The sequence below is a fragment of the Fringilla coelebs genome (genome assembly GCF_963513975.1).
Source record: "Fringilla coelebs genome assembly, chromosome: 6".
NCBI classification, from domain to species: domain Eukaryota; kingdom Metazoa; phylum Chordata; class Aves; order Passeriformes; family Fringillidae; genus Fringilla; species Fringilla coelebs.
This window is the reverse complement of record NC_140034.1, coordinates 1,300,880-1,323,358: the sequence shown is the minus strand read 5'-3', so window position 1 is coordinate 1,323,358 and position 22,479 is coordinate 1,300,880. Positions and strand designations below refer to the sequence as shown.

The 22,479-nt window shown below is 47.4% G+C and overlaps 1 protein-coding gene across 2 annotated transcripts in view; it reads left to right on the top strand.

Annotated features, from left to right (window-relative positions):
- Positions 1 to 2,457, top strand: part of MDGA2 (MAM domain containing glycosylphosphatidylinositol anchor 2) — a gene marked incomplete at both ends in the record, with an annotated part of 211,291 nt that extends 208,834 nt beyond the window's left edge. For both annotated transcript variants that reach the window (XM_084207384.1, XM_084207383.1), the window contains 2 exons: positions 1,774 to 1,879; positions 2,369 to 2,457. In XM_084207384.1, coding sequence (XP_084063510.1) covers positions 1,774 to 1,879; positions 2,369 to 2,457 — 195 coding nt within the window. The remainder of the gene's footprint in view (positions 1 to 1,773; positions 1,880 to 2,368) is intronic.
- Between the last annotated feature and the right edge of the window lie 20,022 nt (positions 2,458 to 22,479).

Sequence of the window (22,479 nt, the reverse complement as noted above, 5' to 3'; positions counted from 1 at the left end):
ACCCCAAAAATAGAGAACCCCAAAAAGAGAGGAACACATTGGTTCTGTCATCCAGAAAATGTCAATTTTAGTTCAGGTTTGAGCAGCAGGACATGGTGATGGCATGAATGATTGGGATTGGATTTATTGCTAATTTAGGATCTAAATATTGCAGTATCCAAATAAAAATTCCAGGATTTATCACCAAGGATCGATATCAGAAGTTCTTTCCTGTTTGGGTCAGTGCCACCCCCTCGCTGTGAGGCTCAGCCCACCCAGATTTGGTCACTCTTTGTCCAAAGAATTCCAACATCAGCAGGATGGGCTGGGAACAGCCAGGTCTGCAGCCCTTGGCCCTGCAGGATTCCCAATCCCAAATCACAAAACTCTTGTGGAGCTACTTTGGGATTTATCTCCATGTTTGAAGGATCTCAATGCTTTCACTCCCCCATCCAAAAGGGAATATTCCCAATTTTCAGGCTGGAGGTGTCCCTGACAGGGGCGATATCTGGAGACCAGTTTGTCCCAGTTTGTCCCAGTTTGCCCAGTCTTCAGCAGCATTTTGACCCCTTTTTCAGGTCGATGTGCACCAAACTGAACCTCTCAGCTCGCCAGTTTTGGGGGTGTTAATGACCCCTGCAGCACCCACCTGGTGGGATTGTCCTGGGACACCCCAAATGCCTGGCAGGGACAGGGAGCAGGGGGAGGGGGGCACACAGGGGAGGGTGAAAACCTGCCTGAAAATCTGTGGAAAATTCAGAGAATCCCAGACTGGTTTGGGATGGAAGGGATTAAAAATCAACTCATTCCACCCCTGCCATGGGCACGGACACCTTCCATAACCCAGGCACATCCCAGCCCTGTCCAGCCTGGCCTTGGACACTTCCAGGGATGAGGCAGAAGCTGAATCCTCTCAAAAGACTCAGGATTGGCCTTTTAGGATGATAATTCCATTCCATTAAGAGCAGAGTGACCTTTCCTGAACCCCCTCTTCTCCAGTTTGGTGCAGTATTTTTAACAACAGCTGTCCAAAAGCATAAAGTTTTTTTTTTTTTTGGGGACACTGATAGGGAATTCTGCTCAATTGGCACCTCCTGCCCATCCCTGGGAGCTGCAGGCTGGGTTCTGCTCCGTGCCCTGCCAACTCCTGTGCTGTGATTTGTTCTGAGTGTGGAGCAACCCCTCTCTGAGGGCCACCAAAATCACTGCCAAATGCAGCTTTTAATTAAATGCTGCCTGTTGTGTTTGGACAGAGCCCTTTAGGCTGGAAATTGTTTTCCATTGTCAGGAAAAATTGGACTTTCAACTCCACTGATTGGTGTTGTTGCTGCTGCCAAGGAGCAGGGGCTGGATTTTGGGGGAGGAGAGGTTTTCCTCTCGAGATCCAGGCACGATTTCCTCTTCCAGCAGTTTGGTTTCAGACATGGAATATTGGAGAGAAAAGTACCAACAGGACTCTAAAATCCCAGTCATCCACTCAGCAGAGGTTGAAGTTCATCTTAAATTGGAATAAAATCTCTCACTGTGATAAAACTCATCCCAGTTCCTCTGAAAAAACATTCCTAGATGGAATCAAAGTTTCTAAACCTAACGAGTTGAGAAAAATAGGTCCTAGCATGGAATTTACTTCCACAATCTGAAATTAGATACTTGCATGTCTTAATTTGAAGAAAAGTCCTTTCTTTTTGTGCTGCTTTCGATTTTAAAATCTGGTTTTCTGGACATATTTTATTTATCCCCCTCTGCTCCACTGGATGTTTTTAATTTACCACCCTCTGGTCTTCTTCTTCCCAGCTCATCTTTGAAGGGATCCGTGGCCCTGGAATCGAAGGGGACATTGCTATTGACGACGTGTCCATTGTGGAAGGAGAGTGTATGAAATCAGACCAACCGGCCAACAGTAAGTGCCTCCTCCCCTCAATTCCTTCCTGTCTTTCCACTTCCCAAATGGATTCCTTTCCAGCAGAACAATCCCTGCTTTGGTTCAGCTGGAAGGTTTAAAGTGGAGTGTTGCCCTTGGGAATGCTTTGCTCAGATGCTGGATGGGTGTGAGGCAGAGGTGAGAGTGGTGGGTGAGGTTGGGCTGGGTTGAGATGCTCAGGCAGATAAAACAACATCAAAACAATGCCCAGGGGACCCAAAAAACCCAAAAATCCATGGGCATCACTGCTGTGATTCCCTGAGGGCTCTGTCTCACCCCTCCACCCTCTGTGTGCATTAAAACAGAGGTAACTACCCAGCCAGGTGGATTTTCATCCCAGTTCCTGCCCTATCCCATTGGCGAGGGTTGTCCTTGTCCCCTCGTGCTGGGAGGTGATTTTGGAATGCTGTAACAATGCTGAGGGGGTGCGGCCACCTCTTTAATTCTATTTTTCTCCCCTTTTTGTAGATCTACGATCAGGTGCTGTTGGGCCATTAGCACATATACGACTTCTCCCACTCCTCATCCTCATGTCTGTCTTAAGTCATCAGAGGTGACCTTATCCTGGCCAAGGCTACAAGAGATTCACCAGGCACTGGCATGAAGAAAGAGTCTTTGTAAAATGGACATTTCCAAACAAACTACCAAAGATTCCTCCACTGACTGACTCGAAAGTTAAATAAATACGTAAATAAATAATTTAAAAATTTAAAAAAAAAGCAGATTAAGAAAGCACTGGGGACTTGAAAAGGCATCACGGGAGTGGAACTCACTAAGAACCAAGCTTGAGACCGAAATCTGGCCTAAGTAAGGAAGAGACCTTCAGGTGCTTTTGTGGTCACTGATGAATTCAGCATCATCTGGTTGAACTCTCGGCAAAGAGCTCTAGAAACCCTTGTCAAAGCACAAAGTCATGGCTGGTTTTGTTTCAAATGAATCGTTTGCTTGTTACCATGGAAACCGAATGGCCTGCCAAAAAAAAAGAGGAAGGAGAGAGAGAGAGAGGAAATACAAACACAGAGAGAGAGAGAGAAACACCTCACTGTAAACAGGGTACGTGAAGAGCTGGCGTTCATTTTCCCTTCCCGAAGGTTTTTAGCGTAGAGTTAAACAAATGTCAGCCCTTTCTACTTCGGCTGTCACCTCCCCCTGAGGATAACCCGGAATTGGAGCTTTTTGCAGACATTCCCGTTTCATTCCTCACGGCTCTGCTTGGTGACTGTGTGCTGTCTCCTTTTGCATGCATTCCCACCCAGGGTGTGCCACCTGGGCTTACATTTGTCACAGGCTTCACTGGGAGTTTGCTCGCGGCCGCTGGAAGACCCCTCTCCCCTCCCCACCGGAGTCATCAGCTCTACGGAAGTGAAGAAACCAAACCACCGTCTTTTATAAATTGCCATGGAAACCAAGTGCCTTCAATGAAACAAGCCTGATTTCAAAAAAAACAAAAAAACAAAAAAACCGAACAAAATATATAAATATATATATATATATATAAATATATATATATAAAAAATGAAAAAAAAAATTATAATAAATGTAATAACGACGATTTCAACGCGGAAGCTTTGCACCGCCGAAAACGTGGGCTGTGCAAAGCCTTTTCTAAACAAACTCTGGAGCCTGGGTGTGCAGGCAAGGAGACGGAGCCGCTTCTGGAGAAGGATGGATGGACCCAAGCTGCTGCGGAAAGCCTTTGGGATGAGATCCGCGCTGTGTGACCTTCCAGACAGCCATGGCCTTTCAGCTTCTTATCCATTCGAAACAGCTCCCTGTGGCGCTGCCCGTGGGAGCAGCACTCCTTGTTGTCGTCGTCGTCGTCGTTTCAGGTTCTCCAGTGGGTCAACCAGAGGAACAAAGGTGGTTCAGACACACACTTGGTGCAGAAGGTGGTGAAACGCAGGATGATTTTCTTACTCACCCCCTCCGTTGGGATGGCTCCCGACATCTGGAGCTCCGGACGCTCCCAGGGGGCTCTGCCTCTGCCCCGGAGCCAGACTCGGTGCAGAGGGCGAAAGATTATTTTGTTATTGTAGCGAAATTCAAAAAACAAACAAAAAAAAAAGTTTAAAAAAATTAAAAATAATCCACTTTTACAAGGAAAAAAAAAAATAAAAGCTGTACAAAATGGGTTCGAGCTACCCGAACACGTGCCGGTTTTCCACTGCATTGTAAAGTTCCCTTCCAGTTGGTTATGAAATTTGAAGACCTTTTTCCTTAAATTAGCTCAGCTTTTAACTTCATTAAAAAAAAAAAAAAGACTTTTGTCTAAAGAAGAATATTATTATTATAATTATAATAATTATTATTATTATTCTGTGTTCTCTCGACACCCTAGGATTAAAAGCAAAACCTGATATGCAAATAATTGGAGTACAAATGTGAAAACAAACAAAAGATGAGTATTATAATTGCAAATATGAGTATAAAAAGCACAACGAGATGCAGTAAAACAATGACAAGGCTTGATTTTTTTTATTCTGTAGAGAAATGTTTGTGCAAATTCAGTAATTCCACTGAAGAGATAATTTTCCAGCTCTGTTCAATAAAGCCTCTTTCCAGGTAAGGCAGCCCCGTGGTGCGTGTGTTTGTTGAGATGCTGGCAGGGCTCTCCTTGGTCAGCTGGTGTCAGCTGGAGTTGTACTGGTCCATACTGGTGGTGCCTGGGGGCTGGAGCGTTCCCAGGATGCTCTTGGCTCCCTGGTTTTTCGGCATTTTCGGTGTCTTTAAGTTCCTGTGCTTGGAAAACCGTGGGAGCTCCAAGTCAGGACATTTTCAGAGAATCCCAGGATGGTTTAAGTCAGAAGGGACCTTTAAGCTCATCCCTGGAATCACGGAATATTCTGGGCTGGAAGGGACCTGCAAGGATCATCGAGTCCAAATCTGAACTGAATGGTCCCTGTGGGGATCGAACCCACAACCTCGGGGCTATCAGCACCTTGCTCTGTTTGGAAGAAAGTGGGAAGGCCAAGCCTGGATGGACCGTGGGGTTTGGAAGATGGTGGGAGTTCCAAGTCTGGATGGACCGTGGGGTTTGGAAGACGGTGGGAGCTCCAAGTCTGGATGGACCGTGGGGTTTGGAGAAAAATGGGAATTCTGAGTGTGGACGGACCACGGGGTTTGAAAGAAAGTGGGAAGCTCCAAATCCGGATGGACGATGGGGTTTGGAAAACAGTGGCTCTGAGTCTGATGGACCATGGGATTTGGAATACGGTGGGAACTCTGAGTCTGGTGGCCTGTTGGGTTTGGAAGATGGTGGAAGCTCCAAATTTGAATGGACTATGTGGCTTGGAGGTCAGTGGGAATTCTGAGTCTGATGGACTGGGGGATTTGGAAGAAAGTGAGAACTCTGAGTCTGGATGGACTGTAGTGTTTGGAAGACTGTGGGAACTCCAAGTCTGGATGGTCTGTGGGGTTTAGATGACAATGGGAATGCAGAGTCTGATGAACTGTGGGGTCTGGAAAGTGGCAGGAACTCAGAGTCTGGATGAATTTGGAAGAAAGTGGAAGCTCCAAATCTGGATGGACCATGAGATTTGGAAGAAAGTGGGAGCTCTGTGTCTGGATGGACTGTGGGGTTTGGGAATTCTGAGTCTGGTGGCCTGGGGGATTTGGAACTCTTGAATCTGGATGGACTGAGGTGTTTGACACCCTTAACACAAATCCCCAAATTTCCCATTGGAAGCTCTGGATTTTAACTGTGGATGGATGGATGGACGGATGGAGGAGCAGGTCAGGCATGGTGAGACCCTGAGGCAGACTTTTTTGGAGGCTGGTGTGTCTTGGAACTCAGGATCCAAACCTTGCCATGCATCTTCCCATGGATGTCTCCTGAGAGCCATGGAAATGAGGGGTGATCCAAGAGGCTTCTCCATGGGTGATTTGGGCAGGACTCTCTTTGGAAGGCCTGGATCTGCTGGGAGCCAGAGTGACATTCTGTCAGTCATTTCCACAGAATCCCAGAAGGGTTTGGTTGGAAGGGACCTTAAATCTCATCCTATTCCAACCCCACAGGCAGGGACACTTTCTGCAGACCAGGAAGGAAAGGAAAACAGGAAGCATTTCATTGCCTTTAAAATACTTCCCTGTTTTTCCCTCAAATTTCCCTCGAATTTCCCTCGAAAATCCAAACTGAACTTTAGGTGCCCATTGGAGATGAACTTCCCGGGCAGAGCTCTGGCTGCAGGGCTGGTGGTGGTGATGTGATGGGAACTCTGTGGGAAGTTAGGATTTGAGAAGTGCCCTGTGATTCCTCTTTGATAAAGGAGTTGGGTGATAAGGAACGGGAGATCCTGCTCCATTGTTTAGATGCCAAGCTAAAACTGCAGGCTGAAATCCATCTTTCCTCTTTCCGTTTGGATTTTCCTTTCTCTCGCTCCCATGGAATATTTGATAAAGAATTTTGATTGACAAAGACCACAGATGTCTTTCTTCAGGGCAGAATATTCTGTGTGTCCTGAAAATCACAGGTTTTTGTGGGAAAGGAAATGTATTCCCATGCCTGTTCCCATTTCACTCTGAGGTGCAGGAGGTGCTAAGAAAAGCAGAATTTCTCTACCAAATGTTGATTGTAGGAGTAGTTTTATCTTCTTTTACATTCCCAAAAAAAAGCACTGAAAAGGAAATGGGATTTTATTCCAGGCCATGAATGAGAAGAACAAATTGAGATATGAATTTCCTACTCTTGGTTTTTATTTTATGTTACATTTTGGACTGAAAATGGATGTGAAAATGTTGGATCAGCCATCAAAGGCAGTTGGAACTGGCAGTTCCCTGGAATTTGAAACCCCTCTGATTCAGTTCTGGGGTATCCAACCTTGAAATGTCCTTGATGGATTTTTAAAATGGACATCAAATGCTGAATTGTGCAGCAATGAAGTCCTGGGATGTTGGGAAAAGTGTCTGGGTTGGATGGGCTCTCTGCAGGAATTTTCTGGCTGTTCCCAAAGCAGAGGAGGGTGGAGCACAGGATAAATTTTCCATTTTTTTCCGGTTCTTTCTCAGGCTGATCTGGGAGCATAAGGATGGCCCTGGAGAACTTTACTTTTTCTTTCACAACGCACAGCAAATGTGAAATCATGAAATCGTAGAATTATGGAGTAGTTTGGGTGAAAGGGACCTTAAATCCCACCCAGAGCCACCCCTGGATGGGCAGGGACACCTCCCACTGTCCCAGGCTGCTCCAAGCCCCAGTGTCCAACCTGGCCTTGGGCACTGCCAGGGATCCAGGGGCAGATTCTCTGGACAACCTGAATCCTACCTGAAATCATGAAACACATGGATCTCACTGTGCTACCAACCCACCTCTTCTCCAGCCTGGCCTGGACCCTGGATGGGACACAAGGAGGGATAAAAACATGGATTAGAAGGGAGTAAGCCCATTCCAATGACACCATGGATACACAATTAGGATTTGAAGGCCAGAAATGCCTGGGAATGTGAAATTTCCTTTTAATTTGGGACAGGAACTGCTGGTTCCTCCTAAAGCGATGGAACTGCATCTTCCAGCCTCTGCAAGCCCCAACCTCCACTGATCCCAGAGCTTTCCTTGACATCCAGCACTGAAATTCCTACTGCATCCACCATGGAGATGGAATAATCAGTTTTGGGGTGATTTGAATCCCCAAACTTTAAAACAAAATCAATCTTCAGTTTCTTGTTCATTGTCTCTTTTCCTGCCTAGACAGGGCAGTGAATTCCCTTTGTAGGGGGCCATTCAGGCAGAAGGATCTGATTTTTTTCCATGCTGTTTGGAAGAGGGTCTCCTGGTTTCATTCTGGGAGAGTTTACCTGCTGGGAATGGGTTTTTTTTTCATTTATTGAAGGGTAATTGAAACTCTCTTCCTCCCCCAGTAGTGTGTGATCCATCAGGAAAATGGCTCTTTGGAGCATTTCCATTAAAAAAAAAGGCTCCAGTTTGGAGTTACAAGTACTCCCTGCCTCTCCCATGCTAATAAAGAGATTGGGAGCCATCTGGAATAATTCTTGGATTTTCCCATAAAACTATCAAAAGCTATAAAAAAGGTTATTTTTACATTTCATATTCTTTTTTACGTTTTTATGGAAAATAAGCAACACTGCAGGAATCTTCTCCCCTTTTTAGGTGCTCCATTACAATTCCAGTGTCAGTCAGCACAGAAGGAATGAAACCATTGGATTATCCCTTGTCCAAAGGAATTTAGGGACCTGCAGCTCCTGCAATCCAACTTTCTTGGGATTTACAGTGTGCAGAAGTTTTCTGTCGTGTCTCCCTAAACCCCTGACTGTGTCACCCCCGGATCCCTTGGGAATGTTGGTGTAGGCAGGGAATTGTGCTCTGTATGATAAAAGAGAGGAGTGATCATTAACCCAAACACGGGGAAATTGGGATTGTACATTCTGCTCTTCCCTGTTAAAATATTATTTCGTTTTCCTTTGGATCTGTCAGACTGGGGAGCTTGTACTCGACACATCCCAGAATCCCAGAATGGTCTGGGTTGGAAGGGACCTTAAATCCCATCCAGTCCCACCCTTCCATGGGCAGAGACCTTTCCATTATTCCAGTTTCTCCAAGCCCGTCCAGCCTGGCCTTGGATATTTTGTGTGACATTAAAACTCAAGTGAGAACAGACCGAGGGAGGCACCAGAGAACTCGATGGACTCTGTAGGTGTGAGGAGAAATTCCCTCTTCCCTGAGCACCCCTCCTCAAATTCCCTAAAACATCCCAGCTCAGCCATGATCCACCAGTCATTTCCCGCTGGGAGCACCATAATGGAATCATGGAATCATTTAGGTTGGGCATTGGCTCCAAGAACATCGAGTCCAACCATGCCCCAGCACAGCCAAGGCCACCACTCATCCTTGTCCCCAAGTGCCACATCCACAGGGCTCTGAAATCCCTCCAGGAATGGGAATTCCCTGCTGCCCTGAGCAGCACCTGACAATGACAAAATCCATCTCAGATTCCTGATAAGAAACTGAAACCTAAACAGGAGCATTTGTGCTCCCTCCAGATGGGTCTGGATGGATGGGAGGGATGGATCTGTGCCTCTCCTGCCTGGTTCCTCTGTGACACACTCAGGTTGGATGTCACCTTAGGGGACCTGTGACAGGTGATTTACAACTGATTTCCTTCCTTTTCCAGTCTCTGTACGATTTTTTTTTCCCATTGAGAAGGAGACTGGAATGTTGAGTGCTTGGACAAGTGAATCGAGCTTTGCTCATCGCCAAGGTCATGGCTACAACTGGAGAAACATTCCTAGCGATCCCTTGGGATCCAGGGTTTGAGCAGGCAACTTTCTCCTTCCACAGACGGGAGGGAAAACAGGATCAGTGCAACAACCACGCCTGAGGAATGTTTGGATGGACACGACCACAAAAGGAATTGGAGAAACACAAATTCTTGAGAGCAAGGATGAAGAGCCTCAGCACCTTCTCAGGAACGCTCAGATCTGCTGCACACTCCAACTGCAAAGGGGGACAAACGTGGTATTTGTGTCTGTAAATACCCTATAAATAGCTGTAACTGGATGTATTTAATGTAAATAGGACAACGAGGACATTTTAACGATCTCCACTGTTGTACAGAACCCGAACTTGCTCTCTTATTTTCCTACACCCCCACTGTAGATTGGTTTTGGGTCATTGTTGGGTCTGTATCTGGTTGAGTTCCAAACTGCTCTCACTTTTACCTCAAGGGTTTCATGTTCTTTATGTACATTTTATAAAGAAAAAAGAAACCACTCTGGATTTTTGGGTACCTTTTCCATTGCCAGCAGTATTTTCTGTCTTTTCCAGTTTTTTCTGCTCCCAGATCCACAGGGATGAAGGGGAGGGATGGGTTTGGTGGGGAATATTCCTCATTCCATGTGTCCCTGCCTTCCTGGGAGGTGTGAAAATGTGGGAATCTGTTTCCTTATCCCTTTTCCCTATCCATTTCTTTTTAAGTACGAAAAGGTCTTAATTAGAGCAGGAAGAGGCTGGGCCTCCCTCTTCCCTACTGGGACCAGTCCTTCCCTTGACTGGTCCCACAGAGTTTTTCCAGCTTCATGGGCAGTTGAGGGTCAAAATCCTTTTCTTTGGCTTTCCATAATTCCCATTTAATCCCTGGGAAGTGACCAAAAATGAAGGTGTATGTGCCCTGCCAGAGCAGGATGATCCCCAGAACTCCTCCTGTGCCATGTGGGAGTAGAGGGATGGGCACACGGAGCTCTCACAGCATGGATCGCTGCATGGTGATCCCAAATTTCTTCTGGTTGGTGGATATGTGCTCCATCCAGGGTGGAGGGTGCCCATCAGGACTTTTAGGGTTGACATCCACTCTCTGCTGCAGGCATGGCCTGGGTATTCCTGGTCTTGCCCGGCTCTTCTCCTGGGACTAAACCTTGGAATCATGGAATCGTTTATGTTGGAAAAGCCCTCTGGATCATGGAGTCCAACCCTTCCCCAGCACTGCCAAGGCCACCCCTGCCCCATGTCTCCAAGTGCCACCTCCACATGGCTTTAAATCCCTGCAGGGATGGGGACTCCACCCCTGCCTTGGGTTATCACCCTTTCCATGAAGAAATTTTCCATAACAGCCAAATGAAACCTCCCCTGGCCCAGCCTGGGGCCGTTCCCTCTGCTCCTGTCCCTGTTCCCTGGAGCACAGCCCGACTCCCCGGCTGTCCCCTCCTGCCAGGAGCTGTGCAGAGCCACAAGGCCCCCCTGAGCCTCCTTTGCTCCAGGCTGAGCCCCTGCCCAGCTCCCTCAGGAACTATCCAGCCCCTTCCCAGCTCTGTTCCCCTCCCTGGACAAGCTCCAGCCCCTCTGTGTCCTGTACCTGGGCATCCCAAATCTGCCCCCAGCACTGGAAGTGCCCCAGCAGTGCCAGCTCAGGGGACAATCACCAGCCCTGCTGCCACCCCAGCACTGGCACAGCCCAGGTGCCACTGTCCCTGTTGGTCTGTGGAGGGACAAAACCACCCAGAACCCTTCAGGACTTTTCCTGTGGGTGAAACGAGACCATGGAAATGAAAACACACTTTGGTCCTGGTGCTGTTTTCCTGCGTTTCCTTGTTTCCTGTTTTCCCTGCCCCTTGCCACCATGGAAAATGCCTCCATGATTTCCCACCATGGAAATGGCCTCCATCATTTCCCACCATGGAAAATGTCTCCATCATTTCCCACCATGGAAATGCCCTCCATCATTTCCCACCATGGAAATGGCCTCCATCATTTCCCACCATGGAAATGGCCTCCATCATTTTCCACCATGGAAGTGGCCTCCATCATTTTCCACCATGAAGAATGCCTCCATCATTTTCCACCATGGAAATGGCCTCCATCACTTCCCAGTATGGAAATGGCCTCCATGATTTCCCACCATGGAAATGGCCTCCATGATTTCCCACCATGGAAAATATCTCCATCATTTCCCACCATGGAAATGGCCTCCATCACTTCCCACCATGGAAATGGCCTCCATGATTTCCCACCATGGAAAATGCCTCCATCATTTCCCACCATGGAAAATATCTCCATCATTTCCCACCATGGAAAATGCCTCCATCATTTCCCACCATGAAAAATGTCTCCATCATTTCCCACCATGGAAAATATCTCCATGATTTCCCACCATGGAAATGGCCTCCATGATTTCCCACCATGGAAATGGCCTCAATCATTTCCCGCCATGGAAAATATCTCCATCATTTCCCACCATGGAAAATGTCTCCATCATTTCCCACCATGGAAAATGTCTCCATGATTTCCCACCATGGAAATGGCCTCCATGATTTCCTACCATGGAAAATATCTCCATCATTTCCCACCATGGAAAATGCCTCCATCATTTCCCACCATGGAAAATGTCTCCATCATTTTCCACCATGGAAAATGTCTCCACCATTTTCCACCATGGAAATAGACTCCATCATTTTCCACCATGGAAATGGCCTCCATCATTTCCCACCATGGAAATGGCCTCCATCATTTTCCACCATGAAGAATGCCTCCATCATTTTGCTGATTGGATTGGTGACATCCTCCGGAAAATCATGGAGGCCTTTTCTGTGATGGAAAAGGGCAGGGAAAACGGGAAACAAGGAAACATGGGATAACACCTTTCAGTGTGACCACATATCCAAATGGATTCCTGAGGGAAAACTCAGAGTTCCCAGATGAGTCTTGCTCTCCACAGGTGGTCACAAACAGCAACACGCTGGAATTTAAACCTTAAAAAAGAGGAGCTTTCCCATCTCCTATTTTTCAGCCTAAAATATCCCATTATCCCATTGGATCGCAGCCTGAAGTCATTCCACAGGCCATTATCCCATTATCCCTGGGATATTCAGGGGTGGAGAACTTTTTTCATCCCATTGATCTGTTCCCCTTTCCCTCACAGAAATAAGATTTTGACTCCACATTGGACCTGAAAGAGACCCCAGGGCACACCCCATGGATATGAGCACAGCCTGTATTATCCATATTTCTGCTGGAATCACAGAATCCCTGAGGGTTTTGGGGGGAAAAGACCTTAAAGCTCAGCTTGCCCATGGGCAGGGACCCCTCCCACTCTCCCAGGTTGCTCCAAGCCCCATCCAATTATAACAAATAAATTTTTTTTCTGTCCCTTGGAGTTAAATAAATTGGATTTACCCCCCAAGACTTGAACCTCTCTGTTCCCACCCCACCCAGTTCCATAAAGATTTGTGGAACATGGGTCGCACAAACATCTCAGCAAAAATGTTTGATTTTGGCCTTGCTTTCCTAAAAAATTTCCAAGCCAAACCAGAATTATCCAATCTGTCTTTGGGATAGATTTTAACAGATTTTTGGAAACTTTATGCGCAGAACCAGGACCAATTTGGGATAAAATGAGCTGGGATTGAGCCTGGCCTGAAAAATGCTTGGATAAATCAATTCCTGCTCCTAATCCATTGGTTATTTTTGTGGAGTTAAAACACTCCTGCTCTCTGGATGTAGCACTGCCAGAACTGTCAGATTTGTCTCCTTAGGGAATATTTTTTATTCCTGTTGGAGGTTTTCTTGGCACATTGCTTAATTTTTAATTTTTTTTTTCTGCCAGGAGGCCAGGGGTGTATTTGCAAGGATTAAAGTATTACTGGAGTGGCTCCAGGCCTTTCCTAATCCCCATTATTCCCTCTAATCCCACCACAACACAATGCTTCTCTTACATTGCTTAATTATGCGGTGAAAATTAATAAAAAATAGCTGAAAAATGACATTTTGAGGAGGAATCTAAATCCCAGTTTCTTTGGGATGCAGCAAAAATTTGTACTTTTGCTGTGTTCAGTAATCCTTGACATTTCCAGCCTAATTCCTCGGGGAACAAGGATTACAAAACCTCCTGGGAATTGATTTTTGCAGGATCTCAGGCCTTTCATTTTAACAAATCTTGGGATGTGTGTCCCATTTCCAAGGGGCTTGAAGGGCAGCTGGCATCAAAAGAACAATTTGGAGCTGGGGTGGTTTTTTTTTGGGAATGAGGCATAGATAAGGGATTTTTTTTTCCCCTGCTTCCTAGGGAATGTGAGTTTGTAGGGAATATTTCCTGAGGGAGGAGGATTTTTAGTGGTCACCAAAAAATCCAGCCAGGAAAAATGCTTGGAGAAGGGGTTCATGGTTAAGGATTGGCCCCTGGATCTCCAGAAGTGTCCCAGGCCAGGCTGGACAGGGCTTGGGACAGTGGAGAGATGGGATGGGATGGGATGGGATGGGATGGGATGGGATGGGATGGGATGGGATGGGATGGGATGGGGATGGGGATGGGGATGGGATTGGGATGGGATGGGGATGGGATTGGGATGGGATCCATGGGATGGGATGGGATGGGATGGGATGGGATGGGATGGGATGGGATGGGATGGGATGGGATGGGATGGGATGGGATGGGATTTAAGGTCCCTTTGAACCCAAGCCAGTCCAGAATTCTATGGAATGCCCTGAAAATGCCAAAAGCTCCAATCCTGCCATACCTGAATTCAGGGATATTAAGCAACAGTGGCCATGGAAATGTGAGAATCCCTTGGAATTTTATTATCTTTTTCCCCCTTTTATTTTTTTTGCTGCCCGGCCTACTGGAATCAGCGCCCAGCATCCATCAGGAGCTGAGGATCAGGCACTGCTAATTACACTGCTAATGAGGTGCTAATCAGGCACCCTAATGACTCCAGCACCACCCCATGCTCCAGAATCCTGGTAGGGCTCCTGCTCCAGAGATTTTCCGCCTTTGGCATCAGCACGGAGAGGGGGAAGGGACGTGGGAAAGGTTCACAGAAATTTTGCACAGGGAGGGACAAAATCAGGGCTGAAGAAGAGGAATTGAGAGGGGTCTGGGAAATCTGGGAGGGTTTGGAATGGGGGTGGGAATGATTGTCCATGTTTCCCACCATCCAGAAGGAATCCCTCAGCTATAGAATAACTTTTGTTCCCAAGTTTGCCTCAAAGGACAGCACAACCCACGGCCCTCTGCAGTGCCTGGCTGCTTTTCCTGACCTGTGTCCTAGAAAATCCCACAGGCAGACACCTTCCTGTATAAAATATGGAAAGGAGTGGAGTGGAATAGAATCATGGAATGGTTTGGATTGAAAGGACCTTGAATCCCATCCAGTGCCACGGCAGGGACACCTCACACTGTCCCAGGGTGTCCCAGTGTCCATGGCAGGGACACCTCCCACTGTCCCAGGGTGTCCCAGTGTCCATGGCAGGGACACCTCCCACTGCCCCAGGGTGTCCCAGTGTCCATGGCAGGGACACCTCCCACTGTCCCAGGGTGTCCCAGTGTCCATGGCAGGGACACCTCCCACTGCCCCAGGGTGTCCCAGTGTCCAGCCTGGCCTTGGGCACTGCCAGGGATCCAGGGGCAGCCACAACTGCTCTGGCAATTCCAGCCCAGCCAGGAATTCCCAGTTCCCAATCTCCCACCCATCCCTGCCCTCTGGCACTGGCAGCCATTCCCTGGCTCCTGTCCCTCCATCCCTTGTCCCAAATCCCTTTTCAGCTCTCCTGGAGCCCCTCCAGGCCCCACTGAGGTCACCCCAAAGCTTCTCCTCTCCAGGCTGAACATTCCCAGCTCTCCCAGCAGAGCTGCTCCATCCCTCAGATCATCCCAGTGCCTCTGCATTGGCTCCAAATTGGAATTTTAAGCTCTGGGATGCAGCCATGGCGCCACTCAAACCCTTTCAAGGCCAACACCTGCAGGAACAAGAGCTCCTTGAGCATCCTAAGCCCTTTTTGCTGGGAATGCTGCTTCCACAAGCAGTCCCTGGCAGCTTTCCCACCTGGCTTTGGGACACCTGGAGTCCTGCAGCCCACAGAGACAACCCCACTTTGGACAAGAAAGATAAAAATCCCAGAATCCTCCCATTTCCCGGTATTTTCTAGAAGATTTTATCACCCAGAGTGGAAGATCCTGCTGGGAGCTGCTGCCTCCCCGCTGGCAGCCCCGTGTCCCACCGAGCTCTGCCATCGTTCTCACAGCACTGTTGTTCCCAAATTTGCATCCTGAGCTCCCCTCAGGCAGCCTCATTATTCCCAACACTGAGCCAGCTCCCCAGGATCCATGTTTCCCACACGATGCTGTCCCAGATGTTTCCCAGACTGAATCCAACGGGAAATGCCAGCCTGCTCTTTCCATCAGGTGTCCTGATAAATAAATCTTTTTAATTAAAGCCGGCTCTTGATTTCTTTTTCAATCAAATCAGAGATTTTCTTATCTCTGGAGTGGTCAATCCCCATATCAGTATTCCTGTGTGTTCCAAGCCAGCAGGGAATGGGATCAGCAGGGAGAAAACTCGTGCTGGGTGAGCAGCAGGACCCATAATTCCAATTAGGAAGAGCTTTAGAGGCTGTTTAAGCCCCAGCTGGGCTCTCTCTGTGCCTGCAATCACCACCCATTAGCAAGGAAGATGATTTAGGAGCAAGTTTTGGAATATTTTCTCCATTGTAGCAAAAAAAAAAAAAAATTGAGTTTGTCTCATTCTGCAATTTCTCTGAGGAGAAAGAAGGCTCAGGGCATTATTGTCCCCTTGGAAAGGACATTATTGACCCCTGGAAGGGACCTTTTTACCCCCTCAAAGGGGCCATTATTGACCCTTGGAAGGGACCTTTTTAACCCTTGGAAGGGATGTTATCAACCACTTGGAAGGGACATTTTTACCCCCTTGGAAGGGACATTTTTAACCCCTTGGAAGAGGCACAATTGACCCTTGGAAGGGACATTTTTACCCCTGGAAGGGACATTATTAACCCTTGGAGGTGACATTATTGACCCCATGGAAGGGGCATTTTAAAACTTAGAAAGTGACATCATTAATCCTTGGAAAGGACATTATCAACCCCTTGGAAGGGGTTGAGAAAATGAGGGGAAGTTGCAAAAGACCATCAGTGACAATCCCCAAGGGAATGGGAAGAGCAGCCTGGCAGGATGTTGGGATCCTGGGGTCACTCCAGGCTGGGATGAGCAGCTGGAGCAGCCCTGGGAGAGGATTTGGGGGTGCTGGGGTGAGAGCTGGACCTGCCCAGCCCAGAGCCCCCCGAGCCCGGGCTGAGCCCAGCGTGGGCAGCAGGAAGGGATTGGGATTCTGCTCCTCTGCCCCTGGGGTGAGATCCCAGCTGGAATCTTGGCCTCAGCCCTGGCCCAGCACAGGGAGCACCTGGAGCTGCTGTGAGAGCCCTGGGGAGAACCAGGGTGATCCATGGGATGGAGCAGCTCTGCTGGAGAGCTGGGAATGTTCATCTGGAGAGGAGAAGCTTTGGGATAACCCAAAGCAGGGCCTGAAGGGGCTGCAGGAAAGAGAGAGAGAGAGGATTTCCAAGGGATGGAGGGACAGAGCACAGGATGGATGGGACATTGGGGAGGAATTCCTGGCTGGGAGGGTGGGCAGGCCCTGGCACTGGGTGCCCAGAGCAGCTGTGGCTGCCCCTGGATCCCTGGCAGTGCCCAAGGCCAAGCTGGACACTGGGGACACTGGGACAGTGGGAGGTGTCCCTGCCATGGCAGGGGAGGGAACTTTAGGGTCCCTTCCATCCAAACCATCCTGTGATGTTTAAGGTGGATGGTGCAGCTTGGGTCACATCCCAAATCCAACCCAAATCCTGCTGTGATTCTGTTAAAACCCATCCCATTCCATGATCCTCCTACACTTGGGATTTGTCCTCTGCATGACCTCCCTTCATGGGGAGGACAGGGGATCTCAGCCTTCCTTGCCCTAAGCATCTCTGAACACCTGCAATCTGTGATTAGGATCCAATCTCCTGGCTCCAGGGAACTGCTTGCAGGTGCCAGGAAGGAATTCCCCTCCACACACAGCTGCCTCAGCCCCTCCTGCCTGGCTTTGCCCGGGAAAAGCTGAAGCAGCAGGAATTTCCCTCTGGATGGGGTGGCTGTTTGGGCTCTCCTGGCTGCTGCTCCTCTGGGATCCCTGCCAGGCTCTCTTGTTCCCATTTTCCGGGTGCTTCGGCAGATTTGCAGGTCAGGCAGGAATTCCTGGCCAGGTGGAACTAATCAGGATTGTCTGGGCCAGCCTGGCACAGGGCAGCTCCTCAATTCCTGCCCAGGCAGGCACGGAACAGCTTCTCCTCCTGCAAAGAAGGAAAAATTTCCTCGTCCTTCCAGCCAGGAGATCGGGATCTCCGATGGGGTTTAATGGGCTGTGACATTCCAGCTCCGATCCAGGTGATTGGGGAGTTTAATCTGCACTTCAAAGTGGGAATTTCTCCTCTGCCTCCCAGCAGAAGTTTATTTTTCACGTGAGTAACCAGGCAGGAATTTTTATTTGTGGTGGATGAGGGCAGGGATGTTGTCAGGGAAGGGTGTGATGCATTCCCAACGGGAATCTGGCTTTTAGAAACCTCTGACACCAGGCCCTGCCTAGGGAGGACTTTTCTGGGTGGATTTTTTAAACAGGAAAAGAGGGAATGGCCTCAATCTGTGCCAGGGGAGCTCCAGGTTGGACACCAGGAGGAATTTCTTCATAAGCTCCAAAGTTCTTGATGGATAGAAAGCTATTTTAGGCAACATATTGTATCTTGACTTTAAAAATTATTCTTTACTATGCTCTCATCCCACAAGGTGAAGAACTCAAACATTTTGTTTGCTGCTGGCACTGTATAAACAGTAAGCAGCACAAGACTGAAGTAAAATCTTTCAAATAGCTGCAACTAATTCAGTAATGACATTGACCAAAAAAAATTCTGATTAAAATAATTGTAGTCTAACTTTATTTCTTGAGGAACAATTCCAACATGCAAAGCTAAAGTTTTTTATTTCTACTATTTTCAAAAGTATTTGGTGGATATTTCATTTTTATTATTAAATAATGAAAATAATTTCATGAAATAATTAAGTTATTACTAAGGGTGTGCAATGACCCTGCAGTCTGGAAGATGGACAGTTTGTTGACTCTAAGGAATGGTCACAGCTTGGGAATGTGAATTCCTTGAGAGCTCTCTGTGTATTCCCAAAAAACCCCAACTTAAAATCCTGGGAAATTTCCACCACAACCCCACTCCAGGCAGGGATGCTGATCCAACATCCCAGCCAGGGTTTGACATTCCAGGTTTATCCTCAGGGCTTGGGGACAGATTCCTTGCTGCCTGCACAGCTCTGAGGGGTTTTAGAGGATGGAAAATTGGGAATTCCTTCATGGACACAGGTGCAGCTCCTGGGTTGGTATCTGTGAGTCCTGGATTTGGGAATATTCCCTGCTCTGTGCTCCACTAAAAGGTGGGACCCCAAGCAGGGACCCCCAGACTGCTCCAGTTAGGATCTTCCCAAGTGAAGGAGAGCCCAAGAACCCCTGGAATTGCAGGAAGGCCGTGAATCCTCTCCATCAGCTCTGGAACAGGCACATCTCCCAGAGCCCAGCAGAGCCAGAGAGGGAATTTTAGTGGATGGAAAGAGGAAATTCATCCCTCCCTCCTCAGGAGCGTCCAGAGCTTCCCATCCCTCACCCAGCAAATCCAGCAAACGGATCAGGCAGGGAAGGTTCATGTTCCAAAGGTTTTATTGGATTGTGTGCTGGAGGTATTTCAGCACTTCCCTTGCCTGTGCTAATTCCCAAAGGAAAATTCCTGCAAGGGAAAGATTTTCCAGCCAACTTTCAGCGGGGCTCAGCAAAACGTTTTAATGACAGATTCCTGCTTTTATTTCTGCTGAGGAGGCTGGGGCTGGAGACAGGCCCATGGATCAGCAGGAATTGCAGGGCTCATCAATAAACCAGCACTGAATGGGATTTTTATGAAAAAATAGATTTTTCCCCCCTTTTTTTACTTGCTGGAGATTTAATTTTTAAGCTGAAAAGAAAGGGATAAAAGCATCCGTTAATTCAGCCCCGTGATGACTTCAGCAGAGGGAGTTAAAAGGAGAAACAAGAAGACAAAATGTGATTTTTCCTCCATATATTGGCAAAATTCCTTGAGTTTTTAGGATTCCTAAGGCCAGGATGGTGTGATCAGAATTCCTGGCTTTTCCTTATCACTCCAGATTAGACTTGGGACAAATAAATAGAAAATGATGGATAATTCCCAATTCCTGCTGTTTCCTGGAATTGGGAATTACAACACAAATTTCTCCACTCCATGGTATCCCATAAACTGTCCCATAAATAAAGGACCAAGTCTTCTCCCAGAATGACACAATTCCCAGTATTTCTGCCCTCCTGTGGAATTCAAATCCCTCCCTCAGCATAAAAACATCCAAGGGATGATTTTGTCACAGCCCAGGACAAGCTCTGAGTCCAAAGCTTCTCAGAAAAGAAAATTAAAACATTAAAGGAAAAGAATGTAAGGGATAATTAGGAGGTTAAAGGCTGGTGCTTGTTCCTGGGAGAACAATTCCCACCTGGATCCTCCTTCCTGTCAGGAACTGTAGGGAGCAAGATTGAATTCCTTTCTCTGACATTGCAAATGATGGGGAAGAGGAAAAATCATCTCAGATTTTGATCTTCCAAGGTTTTGGACCCTAAATTCCAAGATATTTGAGTAAGAAAAGGGGGAGAATATATTCCAGGGGAAACTACAGAAACAATATTGGCAAAATTTGACTTTTTGGGGGTTTATTTCAAGCTTGGAAAAATGGCTTATAGTGGGATTTTTCCCAATGACACAAAAAAAACCAGAACCATGAAATACCCAAGTCAATCCTAATAAAAAATTCCTGGGAATGGTCCTTTCCAGGGTCCAGGATGTCAGGCCAGATCTCCTACAGAATCCATTAGGGATTGTTTAATGTAAATGGAGATTATGACATCACTGTGATGTCATCACTGCTCAAAATTGAGTCTGTAGGGGTTTTGTGAGGAAAAACAGATGGAAAAAATTCAGGAAGTGGAAATGAGATGAAAAAGATCCTGGTGGATTCTGTGCTGGGAAAAGTAGAGTGACTTCTGTCCTAAATTAGGGATAAACGAGGCAGGATTCCCAAAGTTCCAGTTTAATTCCAGGGCCTAAAGGGGTTCCAGGGGAGCTGGAGAGGAATTTGGGATAATGGATGGAGGGACAGGACCCAGGGAATGGCTCCCAGTGCCAGAGGACAGGGATGGATGGAGACTGGGAATTGGGAATTTCTGGCTGGGAGGGTGGGAAGGAGCTTTCCAAGGGAAGTCTCAGCCAGCCATGGAATATTTGCCTTGAAATAGCAAATATAAAATAAATCCAGAATTTCCAGACCAGCACTGTGAGCAGGAGCATCATTCTCACTCTTTGTGATGTCCCAGCACCTTCCAGGACCTAAAAATGAGCTGGAAGTCACTCTGCTTTCCACAGGACACAATCCACCAGGATATTTTAAATCTTATTTCCACTTCCTGCATTTTTTCCGTTTTTTCCTTTTCCCTCCCACTGGTGGGAATTTCCCCACGGCAGCATTATCCGGCCTGGTTGCACAATTCCAGTTCTTTTCTGGGGTGGATGCTGCCTTGGAGCACCGTGGGATTTGTTGGGAGCAGCGTGAGGGAGCTGGGGAATGGGAAGTGGGAATGAGGAGGCTGGAGCTGGGAGGGATTTCAATGGAGGAATTTTCAATGGAGGAATTAAAGAACTTCAGGGATTGCAGGGAACCCTGACCAGGGCAGGAATGATGAATCTGACTCCCTGTTCTCAGAAGGCTCATTTATTAATTTATTACACGTTATTATATTAAAGAATACTGCACTAAACTGTACTAAAGAATACAGGAAGGACACTTACAGAAGGCTACAAAAATCATAATGAAAACTCCTGAATCTCTCCAGAGCCCTGACACAGCTTGGCCCTGACTGGCCAAAGAGTGAAAACAGCTCCCAGCAGAATGCAATGGAACAATCACCTGTGGGTGAACAATCTCCAAACACATTCCACATGAGCACAGCACAGGAGAAGCAAATGAGATCAGAATTGTTTTCCTTTTTCTCTGAGGCCTCTCAGCTTCCCAGGAGAACAATCCTGGGCGAAGGGATTTTTCCAGAGAATGTGAATGGCACAGGGCCCAGCGCAGGGAGAACCTGGAACTGCTGGAGGGAGCCCAGAGGAGGCTCCAGGATGATCCAAGGGATGGAGCAGCTCTGCTGGGAGAGCTGGGAATGCTCACCTGGAGAGGAGAAGCTTTGGGGTGACAGTGCCTGAAGGATCCCACAAGAAAGATGGAGAGAGACAATTTCCAAGGGCAAGAAGGCTAAAAAGCAGGAGCACTTAAGGATGTAAGAGGCTGGATGGATGCAGAATTCCAGGTGGGATGTGACCAGGGCAGGGCAGAGGGATGGAGCAGCTCTGCTGTGGGAAAGGCTGGGAGAGATGGGAATGTTCACCTGGAGAGGAAAAGCTTTGGGGTGACCTCTCTATGGCCTTCTGGGACCTGAAGGATCCTACAGGAAACATGGAAAAGCACAATTTCCAAGGGCAAGGTGGCCAAAACCAGGATACACAGATAAAACAGGATTGAAGGAAGGAAAGCCACAGTTGAGGAATCTGGATGTCTCACCCTGTGTAAACATTTCCAACGCCCCATTAAACGCAGCCATTCCAATTTTCCATGGGCACAAACACCCGGCTGAGGGTTTATGAAGGTCTGGTTAAAATATTTGGGGATTATTTCCCCCCACCCCTTTCTCACCTGAAAAGCCATTTCCAGGGAATGAGCAGCCATCCTGCATTCCCTGAGCGCTCTGACTCCCAGTATTTATTGTCTCCCTTTGTGTATTTTCCCACCTCAAACATTTACATGGACATTTAGCACAATTATTTATTCCAGAGAAAACGCTGCTCTATTTATCCAAACGTTATTATGTGCAGGGGGAAAAAAAAGAAAAATCATTTTCCCAGCTGAAGCTGTGGTTTCATCCCAGAAAATTGGGCTTTTTATTTATTCCATTTTCCTTCTCAGCAGCTCCCAGGAATGTAAAATGACAAAACAATTCTGAGTACAATGGAGCTGCTCTTGGGCTGCTGGAACAACTCCTGGCAGTGGGAAGTTTATGGAAATCTCTGCTTTGGAGGTGGTTTCAGGAATGGCAAGACAATCAAAAAACGAGTCAGAATTTTGCCTCCAATGTTGCCTGAAATCCCCTGGAAGTATCTGTGGATTTTCTCCCTGAAGAGCATGAAAATGCTAATTAAAATT